Below are 17608 nucleotides of genomic sequence, written 5' to 3' on the forward strand. Positions count from 1 at the left end.
ATTGTTGCAGATTTCAATGCTGGGCCATCAAGAGCGTCAGCGTGCGAACCATTCAACGAAACATCATCGATATGGACTTTCGGAGCCGAAATTGATGACTGCACGACACAAAGCCTTACGCCTCGCCTGGGCCCGTCAACACCGACATTGGACTGTTGATGACTAGCAACATGTTGCCTGGTCGGACGAGTCTCGTTTCAAATTGCATCTAGCAGATGGACGTGTACGGGTATGGAATCCATGGGCCCTGCATGTCAGCTGTTCAAACTTGTGGAGGCGCTGTAATGGTGTGGAGCGTGTGCAGTTGAAGTGATACGGAACCCCTGATACGTCTATATACGACTCTAACAGGTGACACGTGCCTAAGTATCCTGTCTGATCACCTGCATCCATTCATGTCCATTGTGCATTCCGAGGGACTTTGGCAGTTCCAGCGGGGTAATGCGACACCCCACATGTCCAGAATTGCTACAGAGTGGCTCTAGGAATGCTCTTGTGATTTTAAACACTTCCGCTGGCCACCAAACTGCCCATACATGAAGATTATTGAGCATATCTGGGATGCCTTGCAACGTGCTGTTCAGAAGAGAGCTCGACCCCCTCTTACTCTTACGGGTTTACGGAAAGCTCTGCAGGTTTCATGGTGTCAGTTCCCTCCAGCACTACATCAGACATTAGTCCAGTCCATGCCACGTGCCACGTCCTGTTACATCACTTCTGCGTGCTCGCAGGGGCGCTACAAGATATTACGCACGTGTACCAGTTTCTTTAGTTCTTCAGTGTAAAAGTCGATTTGTACGACGCGCAGAGATAATGGACTGTCACGGTTGTTGTCTATGATTATGCTGTATAAAAATGGCTCTGAGCACTACGGGACTCACCATCTGAGGTCATCAGTCCCCTAGAACTTAGAACTACTTAAACCTAACTAACCTAAGGACATCACACACATCCATGTCCGAGGCAGGATTCGAACCTACGACCGTAGCAGTCACGCGGTTCCGGACTAAAGCGCCTAGAACCGCTCGGTCCTCGCGGCCGGCAATGCTGTATAGAAATTATCCACTTAATAAGTAGTTTAAAACAAATAAAATGGTATTTATAATGAAATAACATCAAAAGGGAGTCTCTTATTCGTGATTAATAACTTATCTTCGTAAATTATAGGTATGAAACTGGGCATTCATGATGCCATTTGGCCTACGGTGGTTTAAAGTCTATGTTAAAAATTTCCACAAATAGTAAGTCATAGCGCTAAATCGGTATCAGAAACCGTTTAAAAAAACCATCTAGTTACACCTCGTTCATCCCTGCACGATTAGTCTGTGTCGAGAAAAAGGAATGTTGACTTGAGAAATAATATATATGATGTTTATTTCACCGTTTCATTCAGATATTTGGTTATACATTTATTAGTAGTTGAGTACACTGGACTCCCATTAGTTACTTAAATAAAACCACTTACCTTTTATATTTAAAGTCTCTCTGTATTAGTTATTTTCTTGCAGATTACAAGGGGAGAAGATTAATCAAAGAAAGTAGAGTCCATCTAAAACTACTGAAGCTATTGATACAGTTCAGGAAAGGAAGATGGGTTGAAAGAACTCCAATAGATAATTTAATGTTCTAAAAACAACACTTCTGATGTTCTCTAACGTGATGTACAGTACATCTGAAGATACAGCAGAAAACTAAAAGAGGCAGAGCTATAATTTTTGGTAAAGATCTTGAAGAAGACCTGGTGTAGAAATGTCTCACTATCGAAGCTTCTTTCTTTGAATTTACTCGTAATGGCTGGTGAAGGATGGCTCTACAGCTGGCAGAGAGAGCACTGAGGACCCTTTCAAATATGAAATTGCTGGGAAAAAGTAGGTTAGCCTTTTCCTTAAACGCCACAAAACTAAACTGTTAGAAATTATATATTTGAAGATATTAACTATTCTCGAAAGAACAGTTACCATTGATGACCGTGCAGCTTCTCTAGAATAAATGATAATTAATTGAAACCCTCAGCTGCCGACATTAGTGTGCGCGAGTAATGAGTGGATGGGCAAATATTTATTAGGTACATTATGTATGAAGATTGTGGACACTTGAGAATGTGGGTCTCACGGGAAGCGTGCAAGGGATAAGTCCCTGCAGTCGCGCTATTCATCTGTGTCCTCGGTGGCTGTGATGGAGCCGGCACAGTAGCTCGGCGTGTTCGGTCAGAGGGCCAGCTGCCCTCTGAAATAAAAATAACTGAGTTAATGGACCAACAAAGAACTGAAACGTGTGTCTTTCGACGTCCGCCCAGAGCAAATGCAACGAACGAAAGCGAACAAAATGAGATTAAAAAAAAAAAAGATGGATAGAGCCTCTGCCATGTAAGCAGGAGATCCCGGGCTCGAGTCCCGGTCGGGGCACACATTTTCAGCTGTCCACATCGTGGTATATCTACAACACCTGTCGGCAGCTGAGGGTTCCAATTAATTATCATTTATGTTAGAAATTAATTTTTGTGGCTTGGCAAGACAGCCAAGCCACTATGAGGAAGCCGAAAGGCACGTGTTTAAGCTCACGCAGGCTGGCGTGAGGTCTGGAACAGTTAAAGGAATAGAGACTAGCAAAAAAGGAACGTAGCTTCTGGAATACTTAACTTTAATCCATAATTGGTGAACATCGCTCTTGACGGTACATGGTTTACAGCATCAATAGTAACTGGTAATGGCGCCTTGCTAGGTCGTAGCAAATGACGTAGATGAAGGCTATAACTATCGTCTCGGCAAATGAGAGCGTAATATGTCAGTGAACCATCGCTAGCAAAGTCGCCTGTATAACTGGGGCGAGTGCTAGGAAGTCTCTCTAGACCTGCCGTGTGGTGGCGCTCGGTCTGCAATCACTGATAGTGGCGACACGCGGGTCCGACTTACACTAACGGACCGCGGCCGATTTAAAGGCTACCACCTAGCAAGTGTGGTGTCTGGCGGTGACACCACATTAATCCTACAGGAACATCCTACACCATGGATCTTGGTTCCAGAAGAGGAAACATAAAGAATTTCTGATGCTTTTTGAAAGACTTCTTGCCGTATCTACATTGAAACAAGATTATGTTTTCCCTGATTTAATACCTTTTTCTAATTTTGTCCACTATAATTTTGATTTTTTTTTTACAAGAGATCGGACAATAGCAACTATTTTTCAATCTTCCTAAGTATAACGTTTCAGAAAATAATATTTTTTCTTGTTACCTTTTCTTTGCATTTTCTTAGAGTGAAATATAAATTGTGCATTATATTTTAAAGTAAATATTATATACTCTTGAAATATAATTTTTACTAATTTCTATTCTTCTTTAAACCAAGAATAAAATGAGGGTCCGTTTTGGGGCAGTTTCCTATACTATTGGTCAAAATGTATTGTTACTGTGCACTGAGGTGACAAATGTTGTGGGATACATCCTAATTTCGTGTCGGACATTATTTTTCCCGGTGTAGTGCAGCAACTCGACGTAGCATGGATTCAACAAGTTATTGAGCCATGCCGTCCCTAAAGCCGTTCATAACAACGAAAGTATTGCCACTGCAGGATTTTGTGCACGAATTGGCCTTTAGATTATGTACCATAAATGTTCGATGACATTCCTGTCGGGCGATGTGGGTGACCAAAACATTCGCTCGAACCGTCCTGAATGTTCTTCAAACCATGGCGAACAACTGTAGGCCGGCCGGTGTGGCCGTGCGGTTCTAAGGGCCTCGGGCATGGATGTGTGTGATGTCCTTAGGTTAGTTAGGTTTAAGTAGTTCTAAGTTCTAGGAGACTGATGACCACAGCAGTTGAGTCCCATAGTGCTCAGAGCCATTTGAACCATTTTTGGACCAAAGGACCCAGTCCATTCATTGTAAACACAGCTCACACCATTACAGAGCCGCCAGCAATATGCACACTGCCAGCATCAGCTCTTACCAACTGAAAGTGGCACTCATCTGGCCAGGCCACGGTTTTCCAGACGTCGATGGTTGAACAGATATGGTCACGAGCCCAGGAAATGTGCTGTCAGCAAAGGCACTGGCCTCTGTCGTCTGCTACGATAGCCTGTTAAGGCCAAATTTCGCCGCTTTGTCTTAATGGATACTTCGTCATAAGATCCACATTGATTTCCGCAGTTGTTTCAGACAGTGTTGCTTGTCTGTTATCACTGACAACTCTACGCAAACGTCGCTGCTCTCGGTCGTTAAGCGAAGGAGTGATTTAAAATGGAATGACCATATAAAATTAATCGTCGGTAAAGCAGATGCCAGACTGAGATTCTTTGGAAGAATCCTAAGGAAATGCAGTCCGAAAACAAAGGAAGTAGGTTACACTTGTTCGCCCACGGCTTGAATACTGCTCACCGGTGTGGGATCCGTACCAGATGGGGTTGACAGATGAAATAGAGGAAATCCAACGGAGAGCGGCGCGCATCGTTACTGGGTCGTTTAGTAGTCGCAAGAGCGTTACAGAGATGATAAACTTCAGTGGAAGACTCTGCAAGAGATACGCTCAGTAGCTCGGTACGGGCTTTTGTTGAAGTTTCGAGAACATACCTTCACCGAGGAGTCAAGCAGTATATTAGAGCCCACACAGAGGCATACCGACAATCTTTCTTTCCACGAGCAGTACGAGACTGGAATAGAAGGGAGAACCGATAGAGGTACTCAAGGTACCCTCCGCCACACACCGTCAGGTGCTTGCGGAGTATGGATGTAGATGTAGATGTAGATGAAGGCCGTCGGACACTACGTTGTCCATGGTGAGAGGTAAAACCTAAAATGTGATATTTTTGGCACGCTCTTGGCACAGGGAACTCGGAATATTGAATTCCCGAACGATTTCCCGTCGTGTGTCCGTAACCACGCCGGAAATATTTTCATATAAATCACCTGTGTACAAATGACAGCTCCGCCAATGCACTGCTCTTTTACACCGGTACGCGAAACTACCGCCATCTGTTTTGCGCGCATTTCGCTGTCCCACAACTTTTGTCGCCTCAGTACATGTGACACAGATGTTTAGACGCAGGCAGACTAATAAGTGACACTTTGGAGGTTTCAAAAGGAATTCCAGTTATTTTATTTACGAATTTAGCGCTGATTAGAAACAAAACCACGGAAATTACAAAGTCGTGCGGTCACTTTCATAGGTGATCTACAAATCAATACGCAAAATAATTCACATACGTAATAAATATGGTTTTCATACACTATAGCATGTAATCGGTCTGCATTGCAGACTCGCAGCACGAAATACATTGCTACAAACTGTCAACCAAATATGAAATCTAACTGCTTGGCCCGCCAATACTCCACTGGCTCCCGGCAAGGCTTGAACTCTGTGCCGTGAGTAAAAGCACCTTCATTCCCGCCCTCTGCAACGAGCAAGTCCAGCCACTGCTTGTCGCTGCAAGTGCAGAGATCGCCTAGAATGCGGCGGTCTGTCGGCAGCGCCGCCGCACACTGTGGATACGTTGGCAAGAGACGAGAGTCAATCTGTGGGCAGTAGCGATGGGCAGACTGAAACACGTAACTGTTTCGAAACAAATGAAACAGTACAATGTAATGATTCGATACGCTGTTTCGAAACAGTGAAACAGTTTGTTTTGTAATTTAATAAACCTACACGTTTTATCATCTTGAATGTCTATGGACATACTTATAAGTATGTCCATATAAACACAAATGAGGTGCGAGAGCGCTAATCATATCGCAGAAAGTATGAAACTATCGCTTAGGCGTCTTGGCAGTTTCGTATATCATGCAGCAAATGCGCTCCTTTCGTGCCGTGTGACTTTCATACTTTTCAATTGGCTGAGGACAGCCATAGCTGAAGACAGAAGAACCACCAAGAACGGAACTGGAGGTGGTCACGATCTTGAGATATCATAGGGCAAAAACGTCAAAGTCAACAGGTGTGTGTTATATCTTAATTATTTCACAGTGCATATGAAAATAATCGTACATACATAAAAAAATGATGACAAGAATTGTAACCTTCTTTAAGTTCACCTTGTATGTTGTGTAGTTAGTAGAGGCGAGAATTAAAGACTTTAATGGAGAGAGAATTTAATAAAATTAATATGTCACTAGATAAAATTGCATAATTATTCATAAGATACGTAAGTTTCTCTGGAAAAAAAAAATGTGCACAGTCTGATATGTAACGACTAGAAGAGCGACCTGCTAACCTTACCTGCCGGGCACTTGCCAAGAAAAAATATGATAATCATCAATAAGTAGTCACATAAATATAATTGCAGAAATAGTCATAAGTGCGTAAATTCATCTGGAAGAATATGCACGGTCTGATGTGTAACGACAAGAAAAGCGACCTGCTAACCTTACCTTGCCGGGCACTTGCCAAGAAAAAATACGATAACCATCAGTAAGTGTTCATGTGAATATAATTGCGTAAGTGGTCATAAATAAAAAATTAGGAAATGGCATTACAGTGTGATAAATCATAAAGTATGTTCATTCAATAAAAGGTTTAATGTTGGAGACATGGTGATTGCCTTTACTTTTTCTCGTTCTCAAACTTTCGACGTGTACAACATTGGAGTGAGGAATGCTGCGAATCCGATATGGACCTGCGTATAGAAGTTCAAATTTACTGCACTTACCTTTTATTCTGCTGGATAAATAGTGTGTACGTACTAATATCTTCTGTCCAATGTGAAAGTCACGGCGTGTACAAACCTGTTTTTGCTGTCTTCTCCGGCGCTCTGCGGTACGTTTGATGTTGTTCAGCGCAATGTTAATTATTTCGTGGTGTCGTAATCGACGGGATGTACGAAAATTTACTAATTCTGTAATTTTGTTTGGTGGTTCAACATTTTTCAGTATAACAGACGGAGATAGCGTAGTAGATTCATTTGGTATGGAGTTAATTACATCCTGGAATGAGAGTATGTGTGTATCTGTTGTCGAAAAACTGGAGCTTGCTGTAAAAAGAATTTTGTGTAGTTGCGTGCATTCGTCGTCTGTACTTGCACTACTCTGTTTAACTTTATCAGAAATCATCTGTATTACGTCATAGTCGCCTTCGTCTGGAGTATTATAGTTATGTACGTACGTATCTGTGAACAATGTGGAATTACAGTCTATGCTACGTGATACTGAAATGACCTCTGTACAATTAATTGTTTGTTCTTCCAGATAAAGAGTGCTGAAAGTCTAAAGCCAATTGCACATTTTCATCCTTTAGCTTTAAATAGGAGTTTTGAAAATCAATAATTGCGTCGTGTTGTACCAGAAAGTTCGTGCCTAAAATAACGTCTGTTGTCAATAAAGGAACAATCCAAAAATTTGAGTGAAATGTGTGACCTGCAATACAAAATGATAAATGTGTCTGTAATTTAACGTCTACTCCTTTACTCGATACTGCTCCTTTTACTTGCGTTTTGCCTAGTGGTAATGTAGGATAGGTATTCTCTTTATTACACTCATTGAAAGTTTCTTCATTAATAACTGACATAGGTGATCCGGAATCGATTACTGCTGAAAATTTCGATGAACCAATTTTAATTTCGATGACAGGGTGTGAAATGGTTTTCTGAACAGATGGTCTTTCCTGCAAAAGAGTGTCTCTGATGTCGTCAAAAGTAATTACATTTTCGTGAATAACATTCTGTGTATCTTAAGTTTTGCTTGTGTTACTGGAAGATGCGACCTGTACAGTATCTAGTCAGATTCTATCTATCTATCTATTATCAGGAGGATGCTGTGACATTTCAACTATTTGTACTGTTCTGCTACTTCTTCCAGACGTATTACGCTCTGGATGATATCTACTGTCAGGTTCATTCATGAGAATATGTTCTTGCGGATGATTTTGCTGTTCGTAAGACCGACTGTTATTAAATGTACGCTGAAAATTGTGCTCATTATTTTTACGTCTGTCATGATGGTCATTTCTATACGGTGCATTCCGATAGGAATTTAAATACTGTGTTTTCTGTACGTAGTTGTTCCTTTGCTGCCGTGCGTTACTATTTGTTCTACCAGGGACTATACGTCCACGCGGCGAAAGATTAAAGCTTGGTTGACCTTGCAGACTACATTGTTGGTTAGGTATGCTAACCGGCTGACTTTCATGCTGTTGCGGAGAAAAACTTCTGTTGTTACAAAAATGCGTTTGCTGTTGCTGATAATTTTACACATACTGATGATTACGATTTTATCTGTTATTAAAGTTACGTTAGTAGTTCTGGAGTGCCTAATGAAAATTTGTCGCTTTCGGTATAACTTGTCACATCAGGGTTTCTTTACACATTTTTCTTAATTCTAGGTAGAGCAATAGTTAAAGAGCTGTTTTGATAGATATAAAGGATAGTAGAAGAAAAGGCAGCAGTGCATAAAACTAAAGATGAAACAGCACTACTACAGCTCGGGGCCCTATGCACGCTACGGCACATATTCATTAAAGCGTAATGAATCCTCTGAGGTCAATTACGCGCTACAAATAAATTTTAGCTTTTGCATTACAGGCAATTGCGGTAAAAATTCGAAAGAAAATTGTAGTATCCAGTCCAACTCCAGTTTCTGCATTACAGGCAATGCTATTGAAAACACAAAAACAAATTGTCGTATATGGTTCAAAGCGTATACCTGTGCTCTGTCATTATTAAATTCCTTAGATTTTCTTACAGCTAAAAATTGCTCGTAATCGTTATCGTCTCTGAATTTGAGAACACGTTCAGGTTTGGTTCAAAATGGCTCTGAGCACTATGGGACTCAACATCTTAGGTCATAAGTCCCCTAGAACTTAGAACTACTTAAACCTAACTAACCTAAGGACACCACACACACCCATGCCCGAGGCAGGATTCGAACCTGCGACCGTAGCAGTCCCGCGGTTCCGGACTGCAGCGCCAGAACCGCTAGACCACCGCGGCCGGCCGTTCAGGTTTGTGTGAGAATCTGTTTGTCTGTGTCATATCGGATTTCAAGTTGCGTAGCTTTTCAGATTTTAAGTCGCGTGGTTTTTCGGGTTTTAAATCGCGTAGTCTCTGTAAATTGCTTAAGTTACACTGGCTGTACGAGCGTGACAAGTGTTCGGAATTCGCCGTATGCTGTGACGCGTTAGCAACTGAAACATTTTTCATTTCTGTTACTTTAATACGTTCGTCAATTTTGCTGATCTGTTGTTCACATTTCTTGTCGACTTCCGTATCCACAATGTGTGAAAGTTCTGGTGACTTTAAATTAAACTCGTCGCGTATCTGTGTTGCGTTTTTAGGACATTGTTCAGCGACTACATTAATTTCGTCTCTATGTGATTCTGTTCTGCCTACACGTGTACTACTTAATTCTTGTGCAACAGTTCCAACTTCTTCATTACTGTTATTAGCACAAGCCTTACTTTCTTCACATGATTGTTCTTTCGTGTCGTGACGTTGCACGGTAACAGCTGTAATCTGTTCACTAACTTGTTTGTTCTGTTCGTTGAGGTTGTCTTGTTTTTCGTTTGTCAATTTGAAACTTTTATCAATCGTTTCGCTAAGTTGTTTGAAATGTTCATCAAAAAGTTGTTTGAGATCTTCCTTAAGTTGTTTGTTACTTTCACTAAATTGTTGTTGTAGCAACCTTACCATAATTTGTTCAAAGTCAATATTAGCATTTCTATTCTCCGTGATGTTTAGTGGTGTACCTGCAATTGTCACATTTTGTGTGACCATTTGGTCATTCTGTGACTCACAAAAAGGTTTGCTTTTCGGTTGTGCACTGTGCGTCACTACCTTGGAATTAAATAAATCTCTCTTACTTTGAGTATCCTGTTCATTTTCATTAGAAAAATTCGTCTGTCCGTTACGTGAATTTTCCAAACCGGGTGTGTTAAGCTGGGCAGCGCTCATTACAATAGAGCGCCCCGCGTCATCAATTGTCGTCAAATTAACAGAGGAGACAATTGAGTTCGTTTGTTCATCATTAAGATATAAATCATCATTAGTGGTTGGAACGCACTGATTGTCAGTGAACGCAGGATTGTCATCATTACAATGCGTGTCACAATTACTATCGGTGAAGTTGTTTAAGTCGGATATTTCACTCATTATACCTCGCGATGCACTATTAACAGTCTTTCGCGGCATTTTTACACAAATCACAATTATTCAATAATGAAACAAGGACAATACAAAATGCAACAAACACTATACAACAAAGAGCAACAAATTGCCGATGATCTGTGGAAGAAAGTCACAAAGTTAGTGAAAGCGTTGCGCCAAATGTTAATTATATTTAAGTAAATAAAAGCAGATATCTGACTGCTTATCAGAAGATTCTCAAAGGAATACGATCCTGGACCGGATGTCGCCAAGTGTAACCTCCCCACAAAAATAAAAGAAAATATTTAAAAATGTTAATGGGAATAGAGCCAAGTGTAACCTCCCAAGAATGTTATCTAAAGACAATGCTAATGAAAACGTGTGCCAAATGTTGAGTTCCCACAAAACTGCATAATAAAAATGTGAAAAAAATGTTAAGTCCCCACAAAATTAACGCTAAAATGAACCTGGTAAATTTTATAAGAGCAGCCGCGCTGACCCTTGGCCCTGTGCAACAATTACACCTGAACACAAAAACCAAAATTCTCACATCAGTAAAACTGTATCACTATCTTATTTTTGGCACAGCTTCGTGCAACGCTGGCGTATATTTAATTCTGATTCTTGGAGGAAATGCATAGGAAAAACTCTTTAAATTAAAATGATTACTTTGTTTAAAAGATCCACTTTATAAAAACTTATTATTGGGCGAATTCTTGAACAAATTAATTACAATCAACATACGTTATTAGCTGAGCGCAATGCTGCTTCATTACCTTCGACAACAATATACCTCGTCCAGAACCGTGACCAGAGATGGAGGGAGAGCACGCCGCCGACCCATGTCGACGCCCGCTCAGTACAACCGTCCACTCGCAACAACTACTCGCGACCGAACTGAACTCTCGCGCGGTCAAGCGCAGACTAGCCACGATAAATAACTCTCTGGTCAAAGATTCTGTCATGCCTCACCATCGCTGGTTGAAACGAACGCGTTTCAAGTTCACGTGCAACAGAATTTTCCACCATGGTAACATACCGAACAGACGTTGCAGTGGTTGCGCACTCATCATCCTCAAAAAAGCAAGATCCTCTAACGCCACTCGACGACATAGTACACTATACAGCAATCTTGCTGCTGTGCAACGGACGCTCGTGTAGCTGACAAACAAGCTGAGGTGGAAGTGAGCTTCGTTCGACATCCACGGATTGTTGGCTGGCTCTGAGCACTATGGGACTCAACTGCTGTGGTCATAAGTCCCCTAGAACTTAGAACTACTTAAACCTAACTAACCTAAGGACATCACACACATCCATGCCCGAGGCAGGATTCGAACCTGCGACCGTAGCGGTCGTGCGGTTCCAGACTGTAGCGCCTTTAACCGCTCGGCCACTCCGGCCGGCTCACGGATTGTTAATGAAATTGTTGTCGTCTGCGCTTTTGCTAACATGCGTTCAGCATATTGTCTATGCATTAGCTGATCGTTAGGTTGAAGACTCTGCGTGACGTCGAAGAGAAAGCTGTGATCGTCTTACGAAAGTAGTTCACACAGCCTCGATATTCTCTACCGTGCGAGTGATTCGGGGTCTCCCTGCAGATTGCTTTTCTGTGCAGGACCAGTTGGTTCAAATGGGTCTGAGCACTATGGGACTTAACTGCTGTGGTCATCAGTCCCCTAGAACTTAGAACTACTTAAACCTAACTAACCTAATGTCATCACACACATCCATGCCCGAGGCAGGATTCGAACCTGCGACCGTATCGGTAACGCGGTTCCAGATTGTAGCGCCTAGAACGGCACGGACACTCCGGCCGGCCAGGATCAGTTGCTCTAACAATGCCGACACTAGTGTAAATCGCATGCGCTGAGGGAACACGACCGTCCTGTCCGATGTTGAAATGACACCGAAGCCGCGCGGGGTAGCCGCTCGGTCTCAGGCGGCTTGTCACGGTCCACGAGGCTCCTCCCGTCGGAGGATCGAGTTCTCCCTCCGGCATGGGTGTGTGTATCGTCCTTAGCGTAAGTTAGCTTAAGTTAGGTTAAATAGTGTGTAAGCTTAGGGACCGATTATCTTAGCAGTTTGGTCCCGTAAGACCTTACCACAAATTTCCAAAAAAAAAAAAAAAAATTGAGATCGAAATTGTCGACGCGCGACCTCCACCTTCCCATTCTTGTAAAAGGCTTTTACCGCAGAGGCTGCACCGCCGCACAGCGTTCCATTGCTCCATGTTTACTGTTTACTAAACAGCAAGACAGTGAGAGCAGAACTCTGTCATTCGCCACCACCTACCCCGCAGCGTTACAACAAAAATTTCCCATTCTTTTGAGTCACCCTGTATATTTTAGCTTTTGAAGATTTGTGTCAATTACATCCTAGAGGTGTGTGCTTATCGTTGTCTTTAAATGGATGGTCTTCTTATATGTAATCATTTGGCCTAATGTTTGATTTTAATGGAGCTGCATTTCAGTATAGTGTAAGCCTTTTTCTGTATTTTTTAAGTTGTTTGTTTTTTGCTGCCTTTAGTTAATTGGAATATTAGCTTAAGGTGTTTCTTGTCTCAGTTCTTATTTAAGTTTTGTTTGTGAATTGTATCCTAAACTTGGAGTCAGCTACGCCATACCAGTATTGTTATTTCCAGCCTGTATAGTTAGTTAGTTGTAGACTTGTTGATTTACTTTATGCTCTCCTCTTATCTTACAGTTTATTTATCTTAAGAGCCAGGAATATTGCGAGCTGCCGTTTTATGTTACATATTAAGCTGATGTGTATTTGTTCGAGTACAAGTAATATTTCCTGATGTGTTTATTATGCTCATGTGCACTGATTTGTTGAACTATGTTATTAATTAATATTTTTATACTTGGTAACTATTTATGCACACACAGCCACCTACAATTTCCCACTCCCATCAAATTCTTGCGGCACAACTCTACTCTTTGTCAGTACATATCATTCCAGTCTTTCGTAATAACTGAGAATATATTAAGTGGTTCATAACTTTATTTTTAAATGTTACCGTCATATCATTTTCATTTTAATTACTATTACCGTCATATCATTTTCATTTTAATTACTACTTCCTTACAATAAGAGACCATTTATACTTATACAAATTCCTGTTTAACATTTTATTTACCAAAAAATATGTAACGAAGTTGTAAGTTTTGGCGCGCGTACAGCACCTTAGCAGAAAATCTGAGTGTAGGTTTACACCACTAGTGCCACGTCAGGTAAATAAAGACGCCCACCAAACTGTGGTGACGTGTGCAAACGACACTCCCGCTTTATTGTCGCAGTCACCAATCAACACTTTCTAACGACATCATCTGCTTGCTACGGCACGCAATATACTTTCATTGATAACGAACTGGTGATCGTTTCAAGCTCGAGAACTGTTACAAAGTTAAATGCTAGCTAATACCACAGTCCGTTTATTCTGTACAGGAGTCCCTTGCAGTAGTTGGCGGCCTTCCATTGTAACATGCTATCTACTTTTACAATATAGGGTGCATCAAAAAGACTCATCCGATTCGGCACGTCTATATTTCTGAAACTAACAAATGCAATGAATTTTATTTTTGATGAACGAGAAACTCAAAAAAGTTTTTTTTCATACCTTTTCATAGGTGTTCAATATACCCCCTTTGGGATGCATGGCACATGTCAAAGGTATTCAAATTGTTTCCACACTACAGTGAGCATGTCTTGAGTTAGAGTTACCACAACTGCTGTTATGCTATATCTCAGTTCTTTCATTGTTGTTGGTAACGGAGGCGCATAAACAGAGCCTTTTGTAAACCCCCAAAAGAAATAATAGCATACAGTCAGGTCCGGTGACCTTGGAGGCCAGTAATGTAAAGCGAAGTCACTTGGTCCAGTGCGACCGATCCATCGTTCAGTAACCCTTTGATTTAAAAATTGCAGCACTTCCAGATGCCAGTGTGGCGGTGTCCCATCCTGTGGGTAAATAAAGTCGTTCGAATCAGTCTCCAACTGTGGGAAAAGAAAGTTCTCAAGCATATCGAGGTATGTGCTTCCTGTAAGAGGGTCCTCGGCAAAGAAAAATGGACCATACACCTTTTCCTGTGAAACTGCACAAAACACATTAATTGTTGGAGAGTCCCTTTCATGTTGTACAACTTGATGTGATTGTTTCCGTACCTCATATTCTGACATTATGATGGTTCACCTTTCCATTTAAATGGAATGATGCTTCGTCACTACATCTTTCCAAGAACGATATTACAGAATTCTTCACGAAGAGCTTACAGTAGCTGAATATTGTATGGTTTCAAGTGTAAACGTCGACGCAACATGCGACAGACGTACATCTTGCCATGTTGAGCTGAGCTACACGACGAACGAATTTCTGCCGACTCCTTGCTCCTTGTGAAGCTATGGCGGATGCGTCAGGCACTCGGGGACGAACCGGCGATTTGTCTCTAAACAAACAACCTGTTTCTCGGAACTGTTCATGCCATCATCTAATGCTCTGTGCTGTAGGAGGATCCACATCATACCTAGTACGAAAGTCACGCTGAACAGTTATAACTGACCCGCACTGCGCAAAACGTAGAACACAAAACCCTTTCCGTTGGCCCGACACCATTTTTACTAGAACTGAAGTGGGCACACACTGCTGCTACCTAGAGGGAACCAAGTAAAACTCGACAGTTTGCTCTTTCCAACAGCACGTTTGTTTCCAGAATGAGATTTTCACTCTGCAGCGGAGTGTGCACTGATATGAAACTTCCTGGCAGATTAAAACTGTGTGCCCGACGAGACTCGAACTCGGGACTTTTGCCTTTCGCGGGCAAGTGCTCTACGAGACGAGGTACTGGCAGAAGTAAAGCTGTGAGTACCGGGCATGAGTCGTGCTTCAGTAGCTCAGATGGTAGAGCACTTGCCCGCGAAAGGCAAAAGTCCCGAGTTCGAGTCTCGTTCGGGCACACAGTTTTAATCTGCCAGGAAGTTTCATATCAGCGCATACTCCGCTGCAGAGTGAAAATCTCATTCTGGAAACATCCCCCAGGCTGTGGCTAAGCCATGCCTCCGCAATATCCTTTCTTTCAGGAGTGCTGGTTCTGCAAGGTTCGCAGGAGAGCTTCTGTAAAGTTTGTAAGGTAGGAGACGAGGTACTGGCAGAAGTAAAGCTGTGAGTACCGGGCGTGAGTCGTGCTTCGGTAGCTCAGATGGTAGAGCACTTGCCCGCGAAAGGCAAAAGTCCCGAGTTCGACTCTCGTTCGGGCACACAGTTTTCGAGTCTCGTTCGGGCACACAGTTTTAATCTGCCAGGAAGTTTCAGCACGTTTCTTGTTCACGCACATATCTCATATACCATAATAGTTGTGATTTTTTTAAAATCAATGATTCTTTTTGATACACTACTGGCCATTAAAATTGCTACACCAAGAAGAAGTGCAGATGATAAAAGGGTATTCGTTGGACAAATATATTATACTAGAACTGACACGTGATTACATTTTCACGCAGTTTTGTTGTATAGATCCTGAGAAATCAGTACCCAGAACAACCACCTCTGGCCATAATAGCGGCCTTGATACGCCTATGCACTGAGTCAAACAGAGCTTGGATGGCGTGTACAGGTACCGCTGCCCATGCAGCTTCAACACGACAACACAGTTCATCAAGAGTAGTGACTGGCGTATTGTGACGAGCCAGTGGCTCGGCCACCATTAACCAGACGTTTTCAATTGGTGAGAGAGATCTGGAGAACGTGCTGGCAATGGCAGCAGTCGCACATTTTCTGTATCTAGAAAGGCCCGTACAGGACCTGCAACAAGCAGTCGTGCATTATCCTGCTGAAATGTAGGGTTCTGCAGGGATCGAATGAAGGGTAGAGCCACGGGTCGTAACACGTCTGAAATGTAACGTCCACTGTTCAAAGTACCGTCAATGCGAACAAGAGGTGACCGAGACGTGTAACCAATGGCACCCCATACCATCACGCCGGGTGATACGCCAGTATGGCGATGACGAATACACGCTTCCAATGTGCGTTCACCGCGATGTCGCCAAACACGGATGCGACCATCATGATGCTGTAAACAGAACCTGGATTCATCCGAAAAAATGACGTTTTGCCATTCGTGCACCCAGGTTCGTCGTCGAGTACACCATCACAGGCGCTCCTGTCTGTGATGCAGCGTCAAGGGTAACCGCAGCCATGGTCTCCGAGCTGATAGTCCATGCTGTTGCAGACGTCGAACTGTTCGTGCAGATGGTTGTTTCCTTGCAAACGTCCCTATCTGTTGACTCAGGGATCGACACGTGGCTGCACGATCCGTTACAGCCATGCCGATAAGATGCCTGTCATCTCGACTGCTAGTGATACGAGGCCGTTGGGATCCAGCACGGCGTTCCGTATTACCCTCCTGAACCCACCGATTCCATATTCCGCTAACAGTCATTGGATCTCGACCAACGCGAGCACCAATGTCGCGATACGATAAACCGCAATCACGATAGGCTACAATCCGACCTTTATCAAAGTCGGAAACGTGGTGGTACGCATTTCTCCTCCTCACACGAGGCATCACAACAACGTTTCACCAGGTAACGCCGGTCAACTGCTGTTTGTGTATGAGAAATCGGTTGGAAACTTTCCTCATGTCAGCACGTTGTAGGTGTCGCCACCGGCGCCATCTTGTGTGAATGCTCTGAAAAGCTAATCATTTGCATATCACAGCATCTTCTTCCTGTCGGTTAAATTTCGCGTCTGTAGCACGTCATCTTCGTGGTGTAGCAATTTTAATGGCCAGTAGTGTATTTGTAGTCTTCCTTTTACTTGTTTTGACTGACACAGTGTCTGATGAAGCAGACGTAACTACTGAACACGATGTTGTTGTGCCGTGGTGTAGACCCCAGCAAGTGCCGCGAGGTGTGCTGGGACCTGAAGGAGCGCGGCGCGGTGGGGGAGACGGTGTTGCACCTCTGCCTGCTCAACGCCACCTCCACCCACGCCGAGCTGGCCAAGCGCCTCCTGCGCTTCTACCCCAAGCTCGTCAACGATATCTACATGGGCGACCAGTACTACGGTACGTCGCGCGCGCTCTGCTCTTGGCGTTTAGCTCACTCGAAACGCGCTGGCTCTCGTACGTAACTAAAGCCACCTTAAGGAGTGTGCTGAAAATTAATCCTGCATCACTATTACATCCCCCTTTTTCTGTTTCCCTCACGTATAGTGTATGGGATGAACAACAGTTGTCAAGACTCCGTATGAGTCCCAATGTCTGTCATTTTCCAATCGTACTAATTTCACCAGGTGTTTCTCAGAGCCAATTACTAGCATACTGGACAAAAAGTCAGCCAGCCTCGACAGACATCACGATAATACCACCTACTATCTGATCAGATGTTTCAGCGGAGCGAAAACATGACTCCCTAGAAATTATTCAGTGGATTTTTGTCCAAATTATCGTAGCCAAAAGAAAAGTGGTAAACAGACTAATGGGGAATCAAATTGACAGATCCATGAGGAAGGTTTGTGTATATAATTTATCGCCGCTACGGCAAACA

General features: G+C 42.8%; 1 protein-coding gene across 1 annotated transcript in view; it reads left to right on the plus strand.

The window, feature by feature from the left end:
• LOC126176506 (transient receptor potential cation channel subfamily V member 5) overlaps positions 1-17608 on the plus strand; it is a 146882-nt gene that overhangs the window by 19066 nt on the left and 110208 nt on the right. Inside the window, exon 4 of the mRNA XM_049923662.1 lies at positions 16951-17127. Within this exon, the coding sequence (XP_049779619.1) occupies positions 16951-17127 (177 nt within the window). The remainder of the gene's footprint in view (positions 1-16950; positions 17128-17608) is intronic.

Source organism: Schistocerca cancellata, chromosome 3 (genome assembly GCF_023864275.1).
Source record: "Schistocerca cancellata isolate TAMUIC-IGC-003103 chromosome 3, iqSchCanc2.1, whole genome shotgun sequence".
Lineage (NCBI taxonomy): Eukaryota > Metazoa > Arthropoda > Insecta > Orthoptera > Acrididae > Schistocerca > Schistocerca cancellata.